The sequence below is a fragment of the Lepidothrix coronata genome, unplaced genomic scaffold (genome assembly GCF_001604755.1).
Source record: "Lepidothrix coronata isolate B3197 unplaced genomic scaffold, Lepidothrix_coronata-1.0 Scaffold160, whole genome shotgun sequence".
Lineage (NCBI taxonomy): Eukaryota > Metazoa > Chordata > Aves > Passeriformes > Pipridae > Lepidothrix > Lepidothrix coronata.
In genome coordinates this window covers 837,369-863,961 of record NW_016690340.1, presented here as the reverse complement: position 1 = coordinate 863,961, position 26,593 = coordinate 837,369, and the positions used below count along the sequence as shown (strand labels likewise).

The 26,593-nt window shown below is 45.4% G+C and overlaps 1 protein-coding gene across 2 annotated transcripts in view; it reads left to right on the top strand.

Annotated features, from left to right (window-relative positions):
• Positions 1–2,366: 2,366 nt before the first annotated feature.
• Positions 2,367–26,593, top strand: part of PAPPA (pappalysin 1) — a 181,872-nt gene continuing 157,645 nt past the window's right edge. For both annotated transcript variants that reach the window (XM_017829250.1, XM_017829249.1), the window contains exon 1: positions 2,367–3,052. In XM_017829250.1, the coding sequence (XP_017684739.1) occupies positions 2,656–3,052 (397 nt within the window). In that variant the 5' untranslated portion in view covers positions 2,367–2,655. The remainder of the gene's footprint in view (positions 3,053–26,593) is intronic.

Genomic DNA, 26,593 nt, shown 5'->3' with positions numbered 1-26,593 from the left:
TTTTTTTCAGAAACTGGAACCAGAATTATTTAAACCTACTCTTTCAGACTCTACATGGGCAAAGTTCTGGGGGACTTCAGAGGAGCTGCCAAGTGCAGAAAGCAGCCCCAGCAGCAGGAATTCTCCTGCTTTTAGCTCTTGCTGAAGCTGAACAGGTTCACTTTAAATTTTTGAATTTTTTTTGATGGATTTGCACTTTCCTCCCTGTGTTAAATTAGAATAATGAAGTGCAGCACTTCAGCTCTGATCTTAAATTGTTTCTGCCGAGCAGGCACGGACACAGAAGTGTCTTTTTTGTGTCCCTTCAAGCTCTTCAGGACACATATAGGAGTTTGTACCGTGGTATCATTTATTTCCTAGTTGGAGATTTCCTCTTGGTTGCTGTGAGGCTTAACTGCTTTGAGGTCTTCTGTTAAAAACTTTCTAGATGCTGCCAGTATTTTGCCTTTCCTGTGAGCAGAGCTGTGGTGGAGGGAAGGGCTGTAGGACAGAGAGGGGCTGCTCAGCACTGCTTCTTGTTGACTTCTGGTAGGACTTCATGGATTTACTCAACATCTCCGAAAACATCAAACTTACACCGCTGAATGTTTACAAATTAGTAAGAAACTTAAAATAACACCTCCCAGAAGCCTTGTGAGCATTCAGCAACTCGTTCTCCTTGGAAAAAATGGCTTTTCATTAATGTTATAATGTATATTTTGAGTGTAAATAGTCAGAAAACCTGGCGCTAATCAGGGAATCTGAAAGATGACAGTCCCAGGAAAACTCTTGTGCGTGTTTGTTGTTAAAAGTTTATAGGAAAGCAAGACGTGACAATCATTAATTTAGAGGTGGAAGAGGAGGGTGATGTGAATGATTGGGTTTGTGACCGAATTTGGTGTGATTGAACTTGGTTCTCCTGGGTTTCTGAGGAGGGGAACAGTGGCCCGTGGGCTCGGCGTGCGCTCCCTGCTAAGTCATTTCCACCGATTAAGTACTTCGAAAAATCCTTTTTGTTGCCATCAGGGGGAGCTTTTGAGATCTTTCGAGAGTGAAAAAAAAATATTAAAAAAAAAAGGAAAAAAAAAAAAAAGAAAGGAGAAAAAAAAGAAACGTCCCAGCTCAGAAACAGAGATCTCCAAACCAGCAAGCAGCCAGAAGCTTACCTGTGGCTACAACTAAGCCAAGGAAACCAGGGGAGCTGAATTCCTTAGGCTGCAAAATCAGCAATATTGAGAGAAGATTTTTTGACTCAATCCACCAATAAAATTAATCATTGATTTTCTTTTTTTTAATTATTATTTCAAAAAAAAAAACCAAAAACAAACCAGGAGTCTTTGGAGCACTCAAAAGCCAAATCCTACTCTGTTGCTACAGCTTCTGGAAGGCAAATGCTCTTCAAAAAGCTTCTCTCCTTTTAGCTCCTGATGATTCGATGGGGACCTTTGATGCAACATTTGGATTAGCTGCACACAACTGCACTGAGGGGGACCACAAAAGGGGGAGCCTGGCTGATTGCATAACTTTGGGAAAATAATAAGAGGAAAAGAAAGAATTAGAAAAAGAGAGAGAGAGAGAGAGAGAGTGGAAAAGGGAGAAAGAAAGAAAGAAAGCAATTAAAAAAAAAAATATCTGAGACTCAAGTTTCAAGACTCTTTATGTGCTGCAGAGGAGCATAAGGTTTACCAGCAAAGTGCAACGGGGAGTCTGAGAGGAGAAATAGCTTTCTCTTTTGCCAAGAAAAAAAAAAATAGGAATGTGTGTTTTGGACTGGACTGAGAAAGAAAGCTGGGGAGATTGCAAAAAGGGGGGTGCAGGATTTTTGTCACATTGATCCATTCATCTTGATTGTCTTCTTTAAAATATAAATAAGAGGGGAGGAAAGTGACAGGGGGGGAAAGAGGAAGAGAGGAAAAGAAGAGGGGAAAAACAAAAGAGCAAAAGTGTTTGAACCTCTGGAGCTATCTGCTCCTTCAAGCTGATTGATTAGTCATGATCCCTGCAGTTTTAATGGGAATCATTCAATTGGGAAGGTGGAGCACCCTAGAGTAGATTAGCATATTCTTGTTTACTCATCTTCTGAGGGGCTTTTTCTCTTTTCTTTCATTTTGTGGAGAAGAAGGGAGGGGGGGAGGTTGGGGGGAAGGAGGGGGTTGTGGCTTATGTTATAAAGGAGGCCAAAAAAATAAATAGATTAGAGCATCTTTTGGGGGGAGGGAAATCAGTGGGTCTGAGTCTTGGAGAAAGCTGGGGGGGTTGTTTTGGTTTTTTGTTTTGTTTTGTGTGTGTGTGTGAGTGTGTGTGTGTGTTTTTTTTAAGAAGAAAAAAAATAAAGGGAAGAAAATCCAGCAGAGAAAAGAAGAGAGAGAGGAATTCCAGCTGTGGAGGAATAGAGGAGAAGAAGACAGATAGAGGAGGAAGAACAGAGAAATACATTTCAACCAAGAAGGAGTTTTGATTTATTTGATTTTTATTTGTTTTAAGGAGCAAAAAAATCTATAACCAGGAAAAAGAAAGAAAGAAAAAGAAAAAAAGAAAAGAAAAAGCAACTGAGAAGGGTTATAAAAAGAGCAAATACCAAGAAGGGTGAACAAGAGAAGAAAGTCAAGGCAAGGAGGAGCCCAAAGCTGGCAGATCGGGAGGATTTGCAGGGGAGAAGGGGGGGGAAGATTGGAAATGCAGCTCTGGAGTTTGCTGCTGCCTCTTGCGCTTCTCTGTACAGCCCTAGCCAGTGGACCCGAATGTGGGATGGACGAGCGCTCCCGCAGGGCACGAAGGGACACCAGGCACAGCCGCCAGCTCCTCCACACTGCCCCGGGCACCTGTGCCACCAGGTTAGCCCGAGGAAGGCGCTCCACTGCTGGGCTGGAGCCTGGGCATGTCCCCCGCAGGAGGCAACAGCGGGAGGTAAAGGACGAAGAGGAGTCCCTTACCCCGAGCAGGGCGCTCTATTTCAGTGGCCAAGGTGATCAGCTGCGGCTGAAGGCAGATATTGAGCTGCCCCGAGATGCCTTCACTTTGCAAGTGTGGCTGAAAGCCGAAGGAGGACAGAGATCTCCGGCTGTCATTGCAGGTAGGTAGTTTGGTCGCGCCTGTGACTGCAGCAGCAGCAGCATCCCTGTCTGCCCGCTCCGTGCCGGGAGCCGGCGGAGCAGCCGGGGGAAGGCGTGCGTGTGTGCTCCGGGTGGGTGTGTGTGTGTGTGCCCCGCGTGTGCCCCGCAGCTCAGACACACGGAGGGCAGTGCATGTGCAAACACGCCCGGCTGCCTTCACCAGCCGCGCGTTCGGGGGGAGGGGGGGGGGGGGAGATCCCGGAGCTCCGCGAACCGCCTGAAAAGTGTTGTGTGCTCGCAAAGGGAAAGAAAAGTTATGTAAACTTTTGCATAGGGAAATGGCAGTGCCCTGGGTGGTTTCTGTCTTTCTGTGTGCACGGATTGAGATGCAGATAGAAGAGCCAGCTCGCCCGGTGGGTTTTTGTCTAATTTTCAGGTTGGAGAACTGTAAGTAGAGCGTTTGAAAGTAGCTTGTTTGTATGTATGAAAAGAAGTGTATGTGTCTGGTGTGTGGCTGCAAAGAAATGCATATCTAAGGTCCCCCTACGATTTCCTTAGTTTTATTAGCTTTTTAGTGTACTTCACTCGCAGCCCTTTAGATGCAACGTTAGCATGTGGTTTCCAAAAAGCTGTAAAGGAACTTTTGGCTATTGTGAAACCTCAAATGAATCAAATGAGTTTATAAAGTTCCCAACCCCTCGACACTCAGCTAGGGCTGGGACTCACACTGCAGCTAGAGGATGTGTTGAGTATTTTTGTCTCCCCTTAGAAATGGCAAGTGTAACATCAATGATTCTGAGGTCAAATAGCCCTATAAAATCATTTAGTACTCAAAGCAGCTACCAGTCAGAGCTGTCTGAGCTGGACAATAACGAGGAATATTGCACTTTTCTTATTTAAATTTTATGAGCCCATCCTGAATTTGGGTCCCTCTCGCCGCGCTCGCTCCCTCTCCCCCTCCCTCCCTCCCGCCACCTCCCGCCCTTTCCCCGCTTTAGTGATAAAGTGCAGCAAAGTTGTCGTGAAATCGGATACTTTTCGGAGGGTTACAAACCCTTATAAATGTCGCCACATCCATCTTTGCTCTGAAGGAAGTCATAGAAAATGGAAATGCCCTTAGAAAAAAAAAAAAAAAGGAAAACAAGCCAGAAAGAGAAACGGCTATGGGGGGGGAGCGGGGTGGGGGAAGACATGTTTTACAGTTCTTTTGGCAAGGAGATTCCCTGAAAGTACAAAGTTTCCATGTCCTAGGATGCCTTAAAGAGACAGGGAGGATTTCCCCTTTCCCTTTAACTGGAGTGACTTCCTAGCGGGAGGCAGCGGTGCCTGTGCCGGCGGTGCCGCCAGCCCCGCTCGCCTTGTCCCCTGCCACCCTCCCTCCTGCCACATTCCCGGCTCCGCTGCCCCATCCCTGACCGGCGCGGCTCCCGTCTCGCTGGAAAGTTGCTTTGTCCGAAGGAAAACAAAAACTGAGACGAAGTCAGCAGTGCTGTTCCCTAACTTTCCCCAGTCCCGGTTGCTCTGGGAGGGGGTGGCGCGTTGTGTGTGGGGCTGCCGGGGTGGGCAGGAGGTGCCGGGCATGGGCTGGTCCCGTGTGCCTTTAGAGGAGTCATTTCATAGGTGAAATAGGTTATTACTTGCTTTATTTCCTCTGGCTTTCTCATGCTCCACTCTTCTGGTTCCCACTCCTAACTTAAACCCCAGGGCTCAAAGTGCTTCCCTTTCAAGTTAGGGAAGGCAGAATTTGGGCTTACACAGATCTCATCGGTAGCAAAACACGGTCAGTGCAATTTTTGATGTGTTTAATCCAACACCTAAGACCCCAGGTCTGTCTTTGGTGCAAGTATCTCTAATTCACACAACAGGGAACCTAAACAAACACACACAAAGATCATTTGTAGTAAAATACTTTAATTGGATGGGGGAGGTTGGGTTGTTGCCTGTATAAAACACTTGACCCATTTTATGCATGGAAATAACATTCCACTGTGAAAAATGAAGAGAAATGCCCCAGTTTTGCACCGTGGAGCTTCCAGCTCAGCTCGGGAGGACTTTGTGATTTTTATTTTATTTTTAAGCTCCCCCTGCCCCCCTCGCACGCACTCTTGAAGAGGAGCCAGGTTTGGCTCTGTGTGTAAACACCTGGAAGAGGTCCAAGAGGAACTCACTCGGAGTATCCTCCGCACACCACAGCCTCCCAGACCTGCAGCAAGCTTAGGGAGAGATTACGCTTCCCTCAATGAGGAAATCAAGGGGTCTGGCTGCCAAAACTCTTGGCTTTCACATTTTCACTGCTTTGGGATGTGACAGACTGAACAGCTCAGTTCTGCTGTTGAAGCTGCATCTGTAGGACCCCACCGAAATCAAGATCCCACCTGGGTGTGTGGGGGGGAAGGGACTGGGGCACGTTTGCTGGCAGTGCCAGGAGTGAGTTTCTCCCCAACTTTCATCCCAGTTGCAAAGTGGGAAACTGTGTGGCTGTACAGATCCGAGGGAGAGGGCGGGATTGACTAGAAGACAACTCTTTTTCAGAGTTGCCCTTGTACCTTCATCTACTTTCTGCCCCCCACGTTCTGCCCGTGCTGACTGCTTCCCTTCCACCCCTCCTTGCTGGTTTATGAGTAATCCCTGCAAGTCCTATAGGAGCCCCATGTGTGCCTATAGGGGAAACCTGTTGTGTCTGTTAAAAATCTCGTGTAGGACCCAAGTTGTTCTCGGCTCCTGCTCCTGACATAGCGGAGTTCTTCTGCTAATCCAGGCTACAGGAGTTTCTGTCTGGAGCCAACTCTCCTTACGTCACCCTCTGCTGCAGTATTCAATTTGTTTTCATAAATGGGTAATTTTACAGCGCTGTTAAGTGGGTTCGTCATTGTGCCGGGCCATGCCCCGTCTCTGATGATAGGCAGCCCTGGTGCCGGGCTCTGCCAATTTTCACGCTGGTTGGCAGTGATGTTATTGCTGCCCTGTTTGACTCCGCTGATATCTGCTCTGGCATTTGTCGGGGAAAGCAGTTGGGAAAGTGGAAGCCTGACCCACTGATCTGTGTTACGCCAAGGCTCAGTTTTTGGAGCCGGGCTGGGCTCGGGCGGAGCGGCTCCCGCGGTGCAGCTCCCGCAGGAGGAGGCAGCTCCCGGCTCCTGCGTCCCCACCTCCCTCCCCGGGCCACACAGCTCTTGGACAAACACCCCTTGGATGTGCGAACCTACCACACAGCACAGCACATCCCTCCTGTAAACACACACGTGTGCACATGGTATTAATCATTTCGAGTCTGAGCGCTTTCCCCCGCGGAGCCTTTGAAAGCACCTCCGGCTGTGGAGGAAGGAGTTAAGGTCGGGCTGTGCTCAGGTGATACGCACACGCCGTGCAAAATAAGACCTTTCAAAGCTCCCTTGACCTTGCTTCTGGTGTAATCAAAGATATTTCAGTTCTACTTGTGGAAATGCAACCCCATCCTGGGAAACGGGATCCTCCTGAGTCCCTGTCAGGGTGTTTTCTGGCGTGTGGCTCTGGAGTGGGGTGGCTCGTGTTTTCACAGGAGTGAGATGTTGACTCTTTACTGGCTGGGAGCTGAGAGGAGCGGGATGAATGATCGGCAGCGGGAGCTGGAGTAAGAAGGCGTGCCTGCTCTGAAGAGTGAAAGTTATTTGTGTTTTGGTTTGTTGTTTTGTTTTTTGTTGTTGTTTTTTTTTTCCCCTTCTCGGTTTCATTCTCCTCTGTCTCTCTATTCCTCAGCCTGCCAACAGGGAGCATGATCCCAACTTAATAAAGCTTCGTATGTAAGGGAGTGCCTGTGTTTTCCCAACTTCAGTCCTTGATGAACATTAAACTGCAGCAGAATCCAAAGGGAAAGAAATCAGCATGGTGGAGCTCACTTTTAAGGCACTGCTTTTGCATGTAAGAGACTGAGAAACATCGGTGTCCGGGTCCAATAACTGGGCAATTAGAGAGATATGTAATTGGCACTGCTTGGGTCTGGTCCCTGCACAGAGTTTAAGAATATATGTTTACTTTTGGGGGTCAGTTTGGATCCCTTCTGAAGTTTTGGAGTCTGGTATTGGTTTAATTCACTTCAGGTAGAATCAGTGAGCTGGGTCCTATCCCCAGAGCTGACCCTTGTAGTGGCCGTGCTGGAGCTTTGAGGATGTTTTCAATAGAGAGTTTGCTCTGAGTTTCACTGGTATTAAATAATGAACAGACAGATAATGCAGCTCTTTCTCATCTTCAACAGCCTGGTGTCTTTTAATGGCATGAATGTTCTTGTTTTGATGTGTAATGAAGTACTAGAACGAAGGGCATGAAACAAAACTTGCAGTTCTGTTGTTGAACTAGGGCTGGCATGTGCCAGGTCTCAGGGGAATGGGCATGATGGTCCCAGGGGAATGGGCATGATGGTGACAGTGGAGTGACAGGAGCTGCAACACCTGCACAGATGCTCCTTCAGGGTGACAAACCTTCAACACACCCTTTCTGCAGGGTGCAGGTAGCTGTGTGGGTTTGGCTTCCCCGTGGATGGGTTCAAATGATTATCCACTTCATGACTATGGATCTGGATAGGGTTTGACTCATAGGTCACTGAGCTCATAGCTTGTCATTTACTAAATATTTGCTTTTGAACAGCGCGTTTCCTTCAACCTGTGGAAGCTGGGACACGAATCAGAAAGTGGAAAGGAAAAGAATTTTTCTTTCCATAGGATTTCCAGTTTTAACCAGTGTCATTCCTTTGACCAGCTACATACCAGAGTCAGAATAGCACAGTTAAAAGAAAGTTGGTGGGTTTTTTCCCCCTTAAAGCACTTACACATAGGCTGCTCTAATTAATTAAATGGCAGTAAAAGGACGAGGGAAATTTGACTCCGTGTGTGTGAAGCATGGTAAATTTAGCTTCCTAAATGATGTTTGGCTGTCTCCCATAGGCATGGAGATGTGTCCTGGGCTGAGTTTGCCTCTCCAAGCTTCATTTCAGCCTGATTTATTTCAAGCCAGACTGCTTCAGTCAGAAAAACTCGCGTGAGGCAGAAAGCAGGCAGAAAGCATGCTGTTTGGAGAGAGCAGGAGCAGGGCTCTCCTCAGGGATTTGTGGGGATGTCTGGAGAAGAGCAGAGCTGAGGCGGGCGGGCCTCGGTGCTGAGGGTGAGAGGAAGCCCTTGGAGAGCCTTTGCACGCTAAAGCATCTCCAGGACAGACCTGGGTGGTGATTGGAGCATCCTGGGATTGGGGTGGAGCTGCTCTGCAGGTCCCCACGTCACCTCCCTCGTGGTGCCAGGACAGGGTTGTAGGTGGCCAAGGGGGTCCCAAGGCCGCGGCTGCACCCAGCCACACATGGCACAGGGAGGGATGAGCTTAAATCCCAAATGCCTGTGGGTCCCACGGAGCACAGCAGCGCTGGGGGGATGGTGCTGACTCCCTGGAGACCCCGACCCACACAAAGAGCAGGACAGGTCTCCACTTTCAAAGCTGACCCAGGTGTTTGCTGATGCAGCTCCACGAGCTTCAAGTCCATTCACCTTCGCCAGGGGAGGGAGAGATCCTTGGCTGGGGGTGTTGAACAACAAAGAGCCAGCTGCCAGTGGGCACTGCCCTGGTCAGGGCACCCGACCCTGCCAGGGCAGCCAGCTGGGTGGAGCAGGGAGTTTTGGTGGAGAAATAGCTTCTGTGGAGCCTGAGTCTGGATACATCGGGATACAGGCGTGTTGTGAGAGAGGTGCGGCCACAACACCTCCCTGAGCAGCTTTGACACAAATGTATCACATGTACTGGCAGCCCAGAAATGTATTAATTAATGAATGAATTAATTAATGTGTTAAACATGGCCAGCAGGCAAGTGAGGAGGGGATTCTGCCCCTCTACCCCCTCAGGTGAGACCCCCCTGCAGAGCTGCTCCAGCCCTGGGGAACAGCACAGGAGGGACATGGAGCTGCTGGAGAGAGTCCAAAGGAGGAACCAGGATGGTCAGGAGCAGCTCTGCTGGGAGGAAAAGCTGAGGGAATTGGGATTGTTCAGCCTGGAGGAGAGAGGGTTTTGGGGTGACCTTTTTCCAGCCTTTCAGTACCTGAAGTGGTTCTACACCAGAGCAGAGAGGGACTTTGGACCAGGGCCTGGAGTGACAGGACAAGGGGGAATGGCTTCCCACTGGCAGAGGGCAGGGCTAGGTTGGATACTGGGAAGAAATTCTTCCCTGTGAGGGTGGCGAGGCCCTGGAATGGATTTCCCAGAGGATGCCCATCCCTGGAAATTTCCAAGGCTAGGTCAGATGGGTCTTGGAGCAACCTGGTCTAGTAGAAGGTGTCTCTGCCCATGGCAGGGGGTGGAATGAGATAACTTTTAAAGATCCCTTCCAAAACAAACCACTCCATGAAAAATATCGCAGGACCTAAATGGGATTTAGGTGCTCTGAAGACCATTGGATTAACTGAGCACTTTCACCTTGGATTTTCATGCTGGCCTGAGCCAGAAAAGAAGAGTCAAAATATAGTGGCTTTTTTTCAAAAAGCCATATTGAAAAAAAAAAACAAAAATAAACCCTTGCATGGCTGGGGTCAGCTGAAATGTTCCTCTGTAATAGTTTTGCTTCTAATTTTATCCGTTGGCTTGTTCAGCTCCTCTTTTCTTTTCTCTGACAGAAATTATAGGAGCAGAAGCAGAGAAGGGACCACCTGGGTTGCCAAATTCAGTCCCCTGCAGTGTTGGGGATATAACAGCAGATAATTAGTCCAAACATTCACAGAATATCCACTTAGTAGGTTCTGATATAGCACAGGCCACAGAAAATTTCCCAGTGCTCTACTATAAACCAAAGATCTTTAGCTAAGACTGAGAGTCACCACTATAATGTAAGACAGGAAAAGAGAAGGACAGATTGACAACATCTTAAGTACCTAAAATCCAAAACATTGGTTTAGAAAACTGTTAAGTATGAGAAAGAAAAACATCTGCTGGTAAAAGGTATCAGCTTTCTTATTTTCAGAGAGTTAAAAAGGAATCAGGTGTTTTGACAGTTACGAAACTTCTATTGAAATTTTAAGTTGGAATATTTGCCAGAACTGATCCTTTCCCACAGATAGTCTGTTTTGATTAATTTCCCTTTTTCCTGAGAAAAATATTTGATCAAACATTTCCCACCCTTCTCTGGTCTTACCCTGTGTGGCAGTTCCTCCATCCCGCTGTAGCAGGAGTGAACGCCTTCACTTTGTCACATTTTTACTTTTTCAAGTCTTATATTCCAGATAATTTAGAAAATCCATCGGAAAAGTCGTGTTTGATCAAAACCCTCTGGTTTTTTCTCTCAACTGTATCAGCAAGTCTAATATAATCTTTTCCCCTTATTTACCCTCCTGTCTCAACGCTACCAAATTTTTCATCTAGGGCTGTGTTCACATGGTCAGTATATATTAACCTTTTATATATTCAAAATATATTGGACTTTTCTATTCCCTAGGTTCTGGGCATTTCCTTCATGCATTGTTCTGGGCACACAACAATTGGCTGCACTGTCTTTTTTTGTTTGTTTTCCAAAAAATGTGGCTTCTAAAAATGAAGGTGTACCTTCCTCCTGCCCTCACTCGTCCGTTGTTCTGTGCCCATTTCCCTATGTTTGTTCTGGATATGAGTCTTAATTTTATTTCATATTTCTGTGGAGAAGAAATACTTGATTGTTTTGCTATTTTCTGTGTGTCCCTACATTTCTCTTCATTTTCTCTGCTGTGAGCATGCATGCACATACACACACAATTTCCAAAGCACCTTTGATTTTCTTCCCAGATCAATAGAGCATTTAAACTCCAATGATCAAGGAGGAGCAGCTTGTTTATTTCCCCACATATTCTGACACAAGTGGCACATCTTGTAAACTGCTTTGATTTGATGTTAGTGCCTATTATAAAGTTTACTCTCCCCAAAGCCATCCATGAAGTCAAAGTACTCTTATGCTGCACAGGAGCAGAGCAGAACTCAAAAAGGCAGGTTAAAAAGAGAACAGGAGTGAATATCTTATCCCAGAGTTTTGCTTTCTGGTGTCCTTTTTCATAGTGATCAGAACAATTTGAGGACTGTTCAGCATTCATAAGGTTGGCAGCACCAAGGGAGGGTACACTGTTTAGCATAATTAAAACTGAATGAATATAAATTCAAGTCAATTGTTCCTTGGTGAGAATGGGGCTGAATTTGTGGTTACACAGGCAGCATGGATTTGATCCTAAACCTGGTCAATATAATGGAAAATACCATTGAACTTGGCTGAGTCTGGTTTAGGCTCTGATTTCAGAGAATCTTCCACATCCCTCCTCTACAACCTGGACCCTTCCATGATCCTTGCTTCAGTCTCCTTTATTTTGCCATGCTTTCTTGCTTTGGAGATGAGGGAAGATAAACTGTGAAGCCCAACATCAGAGAAATTGGCCCGGGGATGGGGACGTGTTTATTTGGGTTTGCTATACTCCAAATCCCAACTTGGCTTCTGTCTCTTTTAACCTTTCTGTTGCTTTTTTCCTTTTTTTTTTTTTCCTTTTTTTTTTCCCCCTCCATAGTATTAAAATTCCAAACCCTCTCTTTGGTTTTCTCTTCCGCAGGGTGATGTAAGTGTGTGACTTTCCCGTCCAATCCCTCCGCCCTCTCTTATCACCAGTCTCAGTTCTTTCCCTACTATCTGGTGTCCTCGATTCCCCTGCCTTCCCTCCTTCCTGCTCCTCACAGTTGCTGTTTTCCTCCTCCGGGGGTGACCCCACGCTCCCCGTGGTTCTCGCCGGGTGGTGTCCCCTCCGTGAAGACCAAGGGTGGCCACAGGTTGGTGGCTTCAGCCAACTGGTTTTGGAGCCTCGGGGTAAGCAGGCTGTGTGTTTGTGTGCTCAGCCAGGCATATGCTCATGCATATTTTCCGGGAATTATTGATATTGTTCTGTTTAATATCCATCCTCGCCGTGCACAAACAAGGAGCGGGCGGTTGTTCTCACAGAGAGGGAGCGGAGGGGGAAGCGAAACTGAGAAGCATCTGGAATTGGCCTGGTGAAGCAGCAACTGAGAGATATGATACCAGCTCATGAAAGCAAAAGAGTTGCTGTGTTAGAGAAGAAAACCACTGTGTTCTGTGCTGATCACCTCCCGGGGCCTGGTAGGCTTTGCTCGAGTCTCCTCATGGGTGATGCTCAAGGCTCTTTTATCTCCTCTCCTTCCTCCACTCTGCTGTGGTTTTCCTCCTTTTCTTTATCTAATTTATTGTCTCTCTGTTTGCTTTAAATCACTTTCCCATATGGATTTCTCTCTTCTGACCCATCTTCCCCTCCCTCATCTGACTCCCAGGAGTCTTCTGTCGTCATGGAATTGGGAGAAGAGCAGCCCCGTTCCCGACACCGAGCATCAGCTGCAGGCTCCTTTCCTCCTTCATTTTCTTCCTTTTCTGTCCTCTGCTGTTAGTGTTGGAAGCATATTCACAAAGATCATCCACTGGATTGAGGAAACAGATCTTATCACCATTATTTTGTTTGTTTTACTTAAGACAGGGAAAGAAATGGAAAGGAAAGGCCTTCACTGTTACCAGTTTTGAATGGAGTTTTTTTTCTCCTCTACTAATGTATCCTAGCGCCGTTATTTTTCTTTATCATTGCAGCAGGATTGTGGTTTTGTAATCCTGCTAACTGCCACAAAACATTCTGCTGATGGTGCTGATAAGTTTCTCAGGCATGAGAGAACATTGCCCTTAAAATTGGGGAAACTGAGGAACAGAGGGATGCCCTGATTTCTCCAGAGTGTGGTGGTGTGCTGGTGAAAAAGCCAGAAATAAAGCCCAGCAGCAGCCCTTTCATTATTAGTTTTTTTTAATTTTTTGGGATGATGATGGTTATTCCTCAGCCAAGGTTGTTCTCACTGTTAAGTCACACACCCTAATTCCTGTAGGACATTTCCTTGTAGCTGTGGATGGCTCTTCCCTGGGTAATTGCTGTACTGAGCCAGTGGTGGTGGTGGAGTTTGTCACCTGTCACACTGCTGGAGGCACCATGGGGGCTGGGGGAAGAAGACAGTTGGCATTTGTGCCATGAGCTCTTTGGAGACAGCAGAAAATCAGACGGTCTGGAATTAATATCTCTGACCCAGACACACTGGTGATGTTCAAATCAGCACAGATTATTGTATTTCTCAGGTGGAACAGCCCATAATGGGAGAGAAAAGCAAATATCAGCAGAGCCCCGTAGTTCAAAGCACTCTCATTTAAATTGGAATACTTTCATATTTTTTATATGCCTGCACATTGATTAATGTATTGACTTGCTGAAACAGCTTGTGACCCATGTAAGCTGTAACTGCTTATCTTCCTAGGAAATGCTGGAAATTTGTCTCTGGATATCTCAGGTTATTAAGTTAAGGACAAAAGCAACCAGCTTACCTCCCAGTTAAATAAGGACCAGGTGAGAGGTTGCAGAATGGGCTTTTCACAAGGCATGTTGGTGCCCCAGGGGGTTCTGGGGAGGGATCACCATTTAATGTGCACCCTCATGGCTAAACAACTGGTGTTTCTGTTGTGAGCATCATCAGGGAGGCTGTACACCATACAATCCATGTGAGTTTGTTCTGAATTCAGCAGCATCTGTGCTGTGTAAAGTCTGAGGTGTAAAGCTGAAATCTGGAGCTCGCATTACTACTGTCTTACATGTCATCTGTCTTGTGCATAAACAGAGCAGCCTCTCTGAGGTCAAAACAGCTCCTTTCACCAGTGATAATTTAATGGGAATTATTTTCAGCGTAAAATAGACAAGAACTGGAAGCCTCCTGTGCTGTAGCTCCTGAATGGAGATGTTCAGGGAGAAAAAGAGTACTGGGAGAAAAAGCAAATGTCAACTAAATGCTTTCTGCACACGGTTTTGAAACGTACTTGGCAGAGGGAAGGGCGAGCAACACAAGCCAGATTCTGCTCTGGAACACACCAAAGTAAACCTGGAGTAACTCCTTTGGAGAGGAAAACGGGGGAGGAGGGGGGGCTGCTCCAGACCTGTGAATGTGTAGAATTTGGGGCAGACACCAAGTGCCTGCAATGGGGAAAATGAACAAGCTGAGAAGTGGCTGTTGTGGAGAACAACCTCCCACCACCGTCACCGCTGTCGGTGGTTTCTTTTGGGTGTGTAGTGGTTATGGTGATGCAGTGGGAAACATTGGTACAATGTGGGGCTGTTTTTGCTTTTTGAAGTGTTTTCTGCATATACCTATATCGTAATCCCTCTAGACTGTGGAATTAGACCACGTTACCAGTTTTACAGTGAGCCCTTTGTGTTTCCGGCAACAAACACTTCTGAACTCTGCTCTCCAGGCTTGTGGCCCTAAACTCCTTCACCCCCGCCCAAACTGTCCCATCTCCAGCAATAATATTCCCTCCTCTGTTTATAAACAAACACCCTCAGAGGAAGTTCACGGGAAGAAAAGTTAGTTAATGAAAATCAACCACGACTTGGGTCCAGCCTGTGGGTTGGAGCCAGCGGGGTTGCTGGATGTTTCCTACTCTGCATCTGCCTGTAGGAGTTTCTTTGATGACATGTTTGCCTGTCTGTTTGACTGTGTGTCTTTCTCTTCTTTTGCCTTCATCGTGGAAAATGCGAAAAAAAAGTGGGGGAAAAAATGACAGTCTCAATTTGCTTTAAAATCAGTGTGGACAGCATTCTGGAACCCTGAACAGGGAGGTTGGCTTCAATGAACTTGTAGAACTTTTTCTTGGTAAATCCACTGATTTTGTCTGTTTTGTTGTTGGGTGGTTTTTTTTTTTAACACCAAAATCTCTTATTCTGTCTCCTGGCAAAACTGTTGCTCTTGAGTTGCGCAAAGGCTGTTAAAAAAAGGACTAAAATAGCCCAAAGGATAATTGCCCTACTATAGTCTGAGCATGGGGATGATGATACATCTGGTGTTGCACATCCTTCTCACAGAACCACCCGCTGGAGGAGGTGGGAGTGAGCGGGACCCAAGGGAATAGGTAGCACAGGACTGTGGTCACCGTGAGCATGAGCAAGGGACAGATGGGCACAGTGATGGCACTGTCAGCTGGGAAACACAAAAGATCTTTTGACTTGCTGCAGAGGTCCCACAAACCTCTACCAGCACAGGAGGGACCGAATAAAAAGTCCATTTTCTTCTAACTGCTCCTGGGTCGTGCCTTTAGCGCTGCACCTTGGTGGTCTCAGGTGCAAGGTGAGGTTATGATGTGTTTGTTTCCTTTCAGGAGACACTTGGATCCTTTAATAAGTCTTTCTGGCTGCTCAAAATGCACAAGAAAATCATCAGATAAAGGAAACCTCTGGGGGTGAGGGAGGCAGCACTGCTCAGGGCTGTGGTTCCTCTCTTGGGCAGAGGTGTGGTGTCAGTGCAGTGCTCATGTCGCTGTTTCAGGGTCCCCCTCTTCCCTAAGGAGTGTCTTTGGAAATTGGGAATAAGGGATTTTTTATAGATACAAGAAATGTGAAAGTTGTGGTGCCACTTTTAGTTCTAAGAGCCTTGAAGTTTTAAAAGTACTACAAAAGGTCTCCAGGGCTGGCAGAATCTCCGTAACTTAAAATAGGATGGTTTAAAATAGTCTTATCTGCTGCTTTTTGTTGAAAGAGCAGTTTCTCTTACTGTACAAATATTTTCTGTCAAGTCTTATCTGTAAGACTATTCCAGTGTGGTCTCTCCACCTCCTATCCCAATGGGGAGAAAGACAATCAGAAATGAGCATTTTATATCGCAGAATGGACAAAGTTTATCAGCTGTTGCACAATTCCTTTGCCTGCAGATTAAATAAAGGAGCAGGGTGGAGTGGTGGTGGAAATGGACCTGATTTATACTGCTGAGCTTCCTCCAAGAATTCCAGGGGAACTATCAACAGTTTCTCCTCGGAGGATTCACTCTTAGCCTTTGAAGAATTCTGAATTAATGAAGAGCAGAGGATCTTCTGCTGGGGAGACTGGAATTCCCCAAAGTCCTCTTGCTGGAGATGGTTTAATCAAACAGACTGTTTACATTTTGTGTCTCACCAGAGCAGTGCTCAAACAGTGGTGGTCTTCCACTGGACACTCCAACACTGGGTGTTTTATTTTATTTTGTTTTAAACATCAGCATTCCACCAGTTTTACTGGGGAATGGCCACATGCAAACACCTGCAGGCTCCATGGAACAGGCCAGAGAGGGAAGCAACAGCAGCTGCATCTCGAGGGAGGCTGTGTTTCTTATCCAAAGATTTCTGCAGGGTTGGAATTTGGCAGCAAAGGTGCACTTGTGGAGGAAGAGACCTTGTAGCAGTAGGAGGCTGAGTGCTGGACCAAAGTCTTCTCTCCGGCTCGAGCGCTGACGGCAGAGGGAGAGAAGCAAAGGTCTTTCTGCCCCAACCTTGTGTTTTGTCTCACACTGTGAGGGTGAACAGTTTCTATGCTCACAGACTGAAATGGGAGTTATGTATTCCATGAGAGAGAGGGAAGTAGGAAAGGAGATTAGGACAGTTCTTCCTACCACCACCCATCTCTCCCCTCCCTCAGGATGAATATGTTTCGCACCTCTACCAAGGAACCACCGCTTTATTGCACATCTGTGCATCCAAAATTGGCCATAAACCTCTAGTCAGGACTGAAACTTGTGTTCAGATGCTTATTTTTGTTTAAAATACTTTGATATCTCCTGGAAGTGATGTACTTCCGCTCCCCATGCAGAGGATCTTCTGTGCATCATCGAGGAGGACGCACGTAAGTAGGCAATGTGGCCAACATTCTTCCAAACCCAAGCAACCCAACCAGCTGTTCAGCAGGGATGTTATTTATGGAGAACTGTCAATGTGTTCAACACATGGTGTCCTTTGCCCTGATGAGCCAACGGCCTGGCTTTTATGGAGTTTCTCTGACACTTGTCAAACACTGGTGACAGGGTAAGCTCGAACAGGCACACGGCCTTATGTGAAAATTGTTACAGAAGGGCATTGCAACAAGATGCTCTGTGAGGAAAGGGGAGACAGAGACCAGTTGGCAGAGGAGAAAACAGAGGCGATTTGCAAAGGGTAGAGGTTTCTTTTTGGCTGGTGCTTTCGGAAAGAGAACAGAGATTTCCTTCAGCGATAAATCAGATGCTTTGGGAGAAAGAAAGGGTGTTTGTTTCAGCAGTGATGCAACTGCTGTGTGAGAGAAGCAGGCTCCCTCTCCTGCTAATTCAAGCTGCTTGTTTTGTGGCATAGTGGAAGTGCTCAGGTTGCTCTGGGGTTTTACTTGCTACTTTGCCGTGGGGTGCCTTCAGCTCTGTCCTTTCCACCTGCAAAGGTGGGATAATGGTTCTCAGCAGGCTGCAGAGAGATGCTGTTTGTAAGGATGAGGTAATACCATCAGGGCAGTGCTTTCATCATGAATGAAGCTGTAAAAGGCAAATGCCACTTGAGTGTACCAACCAGAAGAAATGCTCAGCCAAGAAGCCCCGTCGGCCAGGGTGGTGCTGTAAAGAGAAAACTGAGGTTGTGGAATGCCAAAGAGACAGAAAGGCAGAGGCACAATCTTGCCAGTCTCCTGCTTATGTATTCGTCCCATCTTTTTTCTCTTGACTAGTGTCAGCTCGTATTCATGAGGATCACAGGTATTTCTTCTCTCCTGCTGAAAAACAGAGCCCTTGCCTGAACAGGGTGACTCTGGCCACATTCCCTCCTATTCAGCACAATGCAATCTCGGCTCTTTACTAGTTAATATTTTCTGTCAACAACCTGCAAGAAAACAAAAATCAGGGCTGATAAAATTTGCAGATGTTGCAGAGTTCAGGGAGTGGTAAACAATGACCAAAACAGGACTCTCAGTTGGGTGTTTTCAAAAACTGAGAACATGCAAACAGTATGCATTAGAGTAAAGCCAAATGTGAAGTCATATGTATGGAGAGATGGGCAGCAGGTCACACATAAAGGATGGATGGTGGGGGAGGGCTTTCACCTGGAAGTTTAATGTGTAGGAGTAACTGCCTGCTGGAATAGATAAAGCACATAAATGTGAGCTGCCAATGCGCTGCTGTGGCCAAAGGTTTAGAGTCATCCTTGGCTGTGTAAATAAGGAGGCTTTGAACAGGACTGGGGAGGTTGTGTTGTCCTTGTATTGACACTGGAGTTGCTGCTGCTGAAGCAATTTGTCCCATTCTGGTGTCCACAATTGAGGAATGATGTTGTATGGAAGAGGATCTAGAGAAAAAAATTTACAATGGCAATGATTAAATGATTTGTAACAAGTCTTAAAGCATTGGACTCAAGAAGATTAGGAGGTCACTTGATCATCATGATCTTTAAATATATGTTTGGGGAATATTAAACTGGTAATTGAGGTTGGAAATTAATAATAGAGGATATGAGTAAATCCAGTGGATGCAGATGGAGACAAAGCAACAGGGTATTTTAGCAGTATTTTTACCTCAAGAATAGTCAAAATTTGAGGAAACTTTCTGAGTAGAATGGTGGACTGTATCACCACAATTTTCAATGTAAAATTCATTGTTTCCCAAACTGCAAGGTCTTTAAAGAGGAGTTAATTCAGTGATCACCCATGTTGTGTCTGAGAGCTTCTAATGTCAAAATATTCTGGGTTTTTCAGCTATTGCTGCAAAAATAATTAAAGCCAACAGTAAAGCACAATCAGCATTAAGATGCTAATTTCAAATCTTCTAATTTCTCAGTATTTCTATTTGGGTTCTCCTTGATATTGTCAGGACATTTTTAGTCACCATAATATTTCCAGCTCATTGTAGAGTTTCCTCAGCATCACTGTGGTTGAATTTTGAGGCTGTTCCACGTGTCATTGTTAGTTCTGTTTGGATATTGTCACCTTTAACCAGAATGATGTGCTGAGCATTGACTTGACTTTTCCCCTTTGAAACAGCCCAGTGCACTAGTCTGAAAACCACCTGAAAAACAAGACTGAAATCTTTTCTCATTGAAGGTAGTGGGAGTTTTACTGTTGCCCTCAGCGATGCCAAGAATGTACCTCCGGAGTGCAAACTTTGGGGAGCAAAATCAAGGTTTCCCTCTGGAAGCTGGAGCATTGACAGCATCAGGACTGAGAAGCCAACACAGCAGACAGTCCTTGAAAACAAAGAAGTGAATGAGAAAGCAGAGAATAAGCCTGGGGTGACTCTTGCTTGTCATCTCCTTGCTGGGTGGTCTGTGTCTCAGGGCAGAACAGCAGTCCAGAAGGGCATGTAGGCTGGGTGCTGGAATGACCCATAGCTGAGCTGCAAACATAAAATACAGACCAAAGACATATCAAAGGTAATTAGTGTTCTGAGACGGGATTTAATTTCATTTGAGCCCTCCCCGGCTGGTGACTGTTCCTCAAAATTCAGATTTAAGCCAAATGCCCCAGTCTGCTCCCTCAAACCCATGTGCACATGTATATATAGGCCCCTGCACAGAGAAAACAGTGCATGTACATGCTATTTGTTAGTTCTCATTGCTCTGGTTCCAAATTTAACCAGAAGTGGAAGGGCTGAAATAACATAAGAAAGGTTGGACATACGATATTTCCTGCTGCTCAGCTAAATACAAGAATTGCCAAAAATCTTCCAAGGTAGCTTGCTTCTTTTACATTTTTCTCCCAGTTCTGCAGACTTGAGAAGGTCAATTACTTTCGAGAAGGATTTGGCTTTGGCAACGCTTATGGAAAGCGAAGCAGAATTATGACCTTTTGGAGGTTTGCCCATCGCTGTCCCATCTTGTCCTCTGAGAACTAAAGGCTGAATTTTCAGCTCCAGCCTTCAGTTTAATAGGTGTGAATTTGTTTCTGTGCACTTCTAAGACATCGTGGGTATCTGTGTGAGAATTTCCTTTCAGATGTCTATTTATTTGTGCTCACAGATCAAGCGATCGCTTGATATTTGTAGAGCAGAAACACAGGCTCAGGTATTTCCAGGAGGAAAATCATACCAAAACAAATGAAATTGGATTCAAACTGAGCAGAAAAATAGAGCTCTAAAATTATATATTTAGGTTAGTATGTGGTGACTCCAGCCTACCTGGAATGCATACTGTAATAGTTATATCATGGTAGAGAGACAGGGGTGTTTTTTTCAGCAGAACGTTTCCTAGAAAGCAGAAATATCTCTGTGGTTTTGTGTATGGGTTTGGAGCTTGTGTGCAAGCATGGAGCAGGGAATTTGAGGCATGAAATAGTCATGATTAGTGAAGGCCCTGATCCCTTTGGAAAGCAACAGCAGAAAACAGGCACAATCAGCTCCCTTCTCCCCTCTGCTGTTGCAGCCTCCTCTGTGTATTGTAGCAGAGAAGCTTCTTTGAAGGTTGATAAATGCCTCAGTTGTTTCTATCAGTACAGGAAAGATGCAGTCATATGGGAAAGCCAGATGCAACCAGATATTTGGATCTGGATAAGATCTGAGGTATTTTTACAATAAGATATTTAATTTTCACAGGGACAAAGCCCTTGCAAGGTATAAATCAGTGTAAATGCACTGGAACCGCTCAGTTTTGCACTCACAAAGTGTCTGCCCAAGAATGTTCTCAAAATCCAATTAAATAACTAGAACTGTTTCATGTGGAAATGCCCCTCAATTACAAAGACAAGTCTAAGCTATCATGATGTGATTTTTACAGTCTCCTCGCAGGGTGCCCTAGTTTGCATTCATGGAATTTTTTTGTTTTTGTTTTGTTTCTGTAATAATGTGGATGTTGGCCATCTGTCTGATCCTGGAAAGGTTGTAAGGTTGTCCCCGCTCCCCAGGTTCTCTTCCCACTCCCTCATTGATCATAATGCTTGATTTAGGTGCCACTAGATTTCCCTCTTTGTTCTCCAGCCCTTACCTCCCCCCTGCAAACACACAGGCATTGTGCAATGGTGTAAAAGCTCTTCTCCCTGCAGCTGGGAGTAGTAACTGCTCAGCTGGTTCCAGCGCTGCCCTAAAGCTGCTGTAAAGGTCAGAGACAAGGGAATTTTAAAAAGCAAAACAAGCTGTGTTGTTGTCCCCCCCCCCCTTTCAATCCTGGCTGTGTGTTTTGATCAGCACCACAAGCAATCTCGTGTGCAGACCTGCCCTTCTCCCAGCCCTGTGATTCCGGCCATCGAGGGCAGCGTGTCGGGCGTTTTTCCAGCACGACTCCAGGCTTGGCTGCTGCCACAGCTGATTGACTTGCAGTGCTTGTCAGACACAAAGCACATTTTGAAAGGAAATGCCATATTGAACTCCCAGGGAGCTGATGGGTATTGTGCACGGTCATCTGATGGCACAGATGTGTCCCTAATAATCCTTCCAGGAGAATATTTCCTCCTGGGATGCTCTGGCCATCTGATCTGCTCTGAGGTATGCTGACCTATCTTGACCCAGTTTATGATCAATTCTCTCTGCTGTTTTCTGAAAGGAGCCCAGAAATATCACTTTATCGTTTAGATTGCCTGGAAGTTGTGGTACTCAGGTGTTTGTTCCTTCCACAGAAGATACTCTGTGGTTGCTCTCAAGCATTAACTCTTACAAAAGGCAAGAAAGCCACTCTGTGTTAGTGGGAGCAAGGGTAAATTCTCTGCAAAGCTTTGATAGCTAATCAGTATTTGGCAAATAGTGCAGGGAGGAAGAGATTTGTGGAAGCAGAGGTGACTTGTGTTCCACCAAACATTCCTGGGTATGTTCATCCCTGTGAGTACAGTGACCCTTCTGCCATTGCGCCATTGTCTTAAAAGTCCTTTTTTGGAGGTTTGCGTGTTCTTCCAGTCCTGTGTCTGTGAAAGAGGGATGGTTTCCATGCATTCCCCCTGATGTGAATCCATGTGTTTTGCAACACCTGCTTTTCACGTGAGAATTGGTGCTAATGCCGGATTTCCCTGAAGGTGAATCAGCTGCCTCAGGTACAATGGGATGGTTAATTCGTAACCTGGTTGTGCTGAGCAGTGAGTAGGAATAAGCTTGGGAGTTCAGAGATATGTTAAGATCCCTTTCAGCCAAACCAACAGACTTGTTGAGGGCTTTCCACTCCTTTTATTTGAAGGGTTTTCATAAACACTCAACTCTGCTTTATTACCGGTGGGTCACACTAGAGTGTCTAAAACTGGCAGCCAACAATCTGAATTTTTGTTTGGAATCAAGTCGGATGCAAAGTCTCCCATGTTTATGACAGACACCAGGGATTCTCTGGTGGAACATGCACAGTTTGATTTTAGGTTAAGAAATACCCAAAGTCTGCCTCTACTATCCTCATCCTGTCCCTGTGTGTGTGTTACAAACATCTGTAACAACATGGACACATACTGGTTTTTCAGGCTTCAACCAAAAATATTCAGTTGTTTCTAAGAACAAGGCAGGAGAAATAAATTGTTTTCTAGATGTTAGGAAGTCCTTACCCTTTTTCCCTGGAACGTTCCCATGATCTCGGGCTTTATAGCAGGGGCTGAAATTTGCCCCTTACAAAGGACATGTGTTTTTTAACCATCTAAAAGCCCACCCAAACCTGGTTATTAGAAAAGCTTGTTCACCAAGCCCCAGCCTCCACTGGTTCTGCAGCTTTCTTGTGAAATGCTTGAGGAGACCTAGATCACGAGCCAACCATCCCAACAACCCTTGTTTACGCTGATACTGTAGTTGGAGGAACTTTGCAACAGCAGCACCCAGTCCGAGGATGCCCCTGTTATAACACCACAAGGACTGCAGCTCACTCCTCTCTGCCATGTGGTTACACAGCATCCTGTGTTCGCTTACACTTCAAAATCCTCCCAATCTCGGAATTTCTCACTAAGCCCAGCCTACCAGATGTATTTGCAGTAAGCTCTTATATACTGTTAGTGGGTCTACTCTCACAATAGGCTCAGTGAAGTGTCTCTAATATGATTGTCCATGCCAGTGGCTGCTCTCTTGCAGCCTACATGAATTTTGTTATCAAAAGGGAAGGATTTATGTAATGTTCATAACTAACCAGCCACTATAAATTCATGTCTTGCTGTTATAGCCATTCTCAGCTCCCCCTTTTCATGCTTCAAGGTATTTCATTGAGCATATGAGGGACTGGGGGTTTGAGAAACAGTACAGAATATATGCTTAATTTAATGCTGAATTGCACCGATATAAAGATTTTGATATTAAAGAGCCTGGGGCCAAATTCTCAACGTTAATTAGGCATGGCTGTGTTAGATTCTATATTGCTACATGATGAAGATCTTGTCCTTCTGCCTGAGATCTGAATCCTATTGCACAGGTTGTAAATGATAATATCTGGTGTGAATTCAGCTCGATTGATAGCAGCAGCAAACATCCCCTTTTTGCTCTTTAAGTAGTACATTGCCACCTGAGCAAGTCTCAGGTGGTTTGCTTGAGCCACTCCTTGTCTCAGGGGGTGACCTCAGGAGGCCTCTTAGCTGTGTTGGAAATGGTATAGACAGAGATGTTGCCTTAAGTACTCTGGACTTTGAATTATTTAACTCTTGTGGAAGGAAGTGGGGGCTGGGGGAGGCACGGCAAAGGAAAGGAGAGATTATTTCTCCCCTTTGTAAAACTATATTGGGTTCAACGTCACACCATGAAATATCCAGTGCAGAACTCAAGAACTGCTCCAGTGGATCTTCACTGACTTATCCAATTGCATGGAACATGGGGATACTTAACCCAAATCTGTCGGTTTTAATTATTTTCCTCTGGACAGATAAAAGCTTTCTATAGGTTCCTGTAGAATATTTGCTCTTTCAAGCGTTCGTCTGTGCTTTGATACTAAACGATTAAAGCATGCTAAAGAAAAAAACAGCCCCAACCTTTAGCTCCCTGTTCTTGGGCCCCCTGACTGCAGCTTTGATTGTTGACCTAAATTCCCCTTTCATAACTGAGTCCTGTCACCTCTGGTTGGAGTCTCCCAGCAAAACAGGCACGGCCAACTTTCAGAAGTGCAGGGCACTGTTTTCCGTCCTGCCTTGCAGGGCTGTGACGGGCTCCGCAGCACACCTGATGTGTTCAAAGTCAAACTGACCTCCCTCTTCCCCTTCCCCCACCTCTACCTCCTGGAAATGAAAGCATAACAAGGCTTTTTTTCTTTTTTTTTTCTAATTTTGCCTTTTTTGTTGTTGTTGTTTTCTTTCACTTCCCGTTGCTCAGCAAAGTGAGGAAACTTTTTCTGCGTAAAGAATTAAATTAGTTAATTCTATGGCTGGGCTGATAGCTGGGAAGATTGCTGTTAGCAAGACATAAGAAACAGCTCTGAAGTGAGTGAGGGAGGCCTGGAGTATGTTATTTATAACATTAAAGTGGATTACAGCAGCTTGCATGGGCTACTCTGGCCTCTCTTCTGTCAAACTCTGCCCACAGATCGCTACTTCTGACTCCAACAGCTCTCATTCCTCTGTGGCTGCTCCCATCTCAGTTACAATGCCTGCTGTCCTCACCCAGGACTGTCTTCCAGAGGTTCAGCAGCTGATGCTCCACGTTCTGTTTGTGCTGCAAAACCCTGTCCCGTGCACAGGGCCCATCTGAGGATGTAACTCCACTTAAATCCCCAGAAAAGTCCTGAAAACAAAGTAGCTTATAAATGCTGGCATTGGTTACAGACTCCTGGAAGAGGTCAGATGGACAGTCATAGAGATGGTGAAGCCATTGTGGGTCAGTAGCCAGAAAACTACTTTTCACTTGTAAAAAAAAAAAAAAAAAAGAGAGAGAGTCTGTATTTCTCATTTTCCATGTTTGGCTTTTGGCTGTGGGCCATTGGAGTTGATTTTTCCAGCTTTCCCCACTCTTTTGATGCCTAGGAATTTACTTTTCCTATAAGGGACAAACATCAGGGGACTGGAAGGAGCCTCGTGGGCCAGTGAAGTCTGTCTCTGGCCAAGCATAATGGAATGTGGCATCTTCCTCTGATCATGCACTTCTCCAGAGTCCTCTGAACAGTGACTCACTCCTTTGTGGAGAAGGGAAGATACCAGTGCCTATTACTGGGAAGCTGAACTAGCACCTCTTCTTTTTTTTAAAATAAAACATAAAATTCCACTTCAATCCCTTGGGCTTCAGGAACAAGAGCTTTACAAGGAACAAACCACTCAGACTAAGGAGTCAGAAGGGCTGTCAGTGTTCTGCTTAGCTGTAGCTCCATCCCTTTCTAGCAACTCAGGGCAAGCAGAAGTGAAGAAAACTGTTTGCTGCTGTATGAAACTTGTGCATATTTTTTTAATCTAATTGCTGTGGGGAAAACAAACATCAGATTTATTTCGCACCATTTCTTGGCTCAGAAACGTCAGGCACATTCGCCAAATTGTGGTTTTCCAGTCATTGGCTTGAGTCTCATTTACCATGAGGCCTCTTTACACCACTCTTGGTTTGTAAAGGGATATTAAGTGGCTAAAAATGTCCTCTACCGCATTATTGTAAAGAATTCTCAGTGTAAATGAGAATCTAAACTCTGTATGTTTTTCATGTAAATGTTGGTTGTGGTCACAGCTGACTTGAAGTTCGGAGTGTCAAGCATTGTGTGGGGTGATTTTGCTCAAAACTAGCCTTGTTTGGGGTAAAAGAGGCCTCTTCTTGTTTAAAATGTTCTTAATTATGTCTGAGGAATAACTCATGGCTATGGAACCTTTTACTAAATTGAAATAAATTGTGAAAACATCAAATTATTCAGTTTTCAGAAGTTCTGGCAATTATTTCACATGTCCCTCTTCCAATGGCTTTGCCCTTATTAGTTGTCATAGAAGAAGTAATAAATTCTTTTATTATGACATCCAAAGTCCCAGCTGAAATTAGTTTCATTGTGCTGGGGACAAAACGGAAAAGTGACACTCCCTTAGCCGGAGGATCCTTAGTCTAAAGCCAAAAGTAAAGTGAAGGATTGGGAAAGTAGGTACAACATTCAAGCAAAAGAGGGTCATAAAGAACGGCTACAACTTGCAAGGGAGTTGGGTTTCTTATCCCAGCACAAGACAGTGTGGTTTTCTTATCCCTTTTCTTACTCTTTTTTTTTTTCCTTTCTCTTAAGAATAAAACAACTCTTGCTGCTGAAAGGATTGTGTTCAATCCGTCTTTTCATCAGGAGTTGGATGTCTGCAATAGTAAAAGTTTGAGAAAAGAATACTGTACGTGGCATATGGATTCAGTAATGACCTTTGCCCTAAACTAGAAAATGCAAGGAACTGGAATAGTAGAGTGTTTTAGTTCAGCAGCTTTCATACTGGCATGTTCAGTGGTGTCCCTATTGTCACTGGGTTTTTTTTCTTTTTCTGCCCTCCTTTGGCTCCCTGTAAATCTTGAATTGATGGCAGCTGTTTGAGCCAAACTCAAGACACGTTGCATCACATCAGGGTTTAAAGGCTCAAAGGCAAGGGAGGATTGCTACTATTCTGTAGTATTCCTCCAGCAGCTCCATCTGTTCCAAGGTCAATCACCAGCATCATGCAGCACTTCAGAGAGAGGAAGATGTTCTTTAACGCTGGCTGGGAAACTGAATTTCCAGTCCATAATAATTTATTGGTTCTTTGGGGGAACATTTCTAGGCCCCGGTCAGTGCAAAGAGCAAAGAATGTTGACCCTAAAAGGCTGTATGGTGGACTTCCCTGGAGCTGGAGATCTGTTCCAGGACTTCCAGATGTCTGTCCAGCCATGGGGATCTTGGATGCCTGAAGAAACAGGTGGAGCAGCTT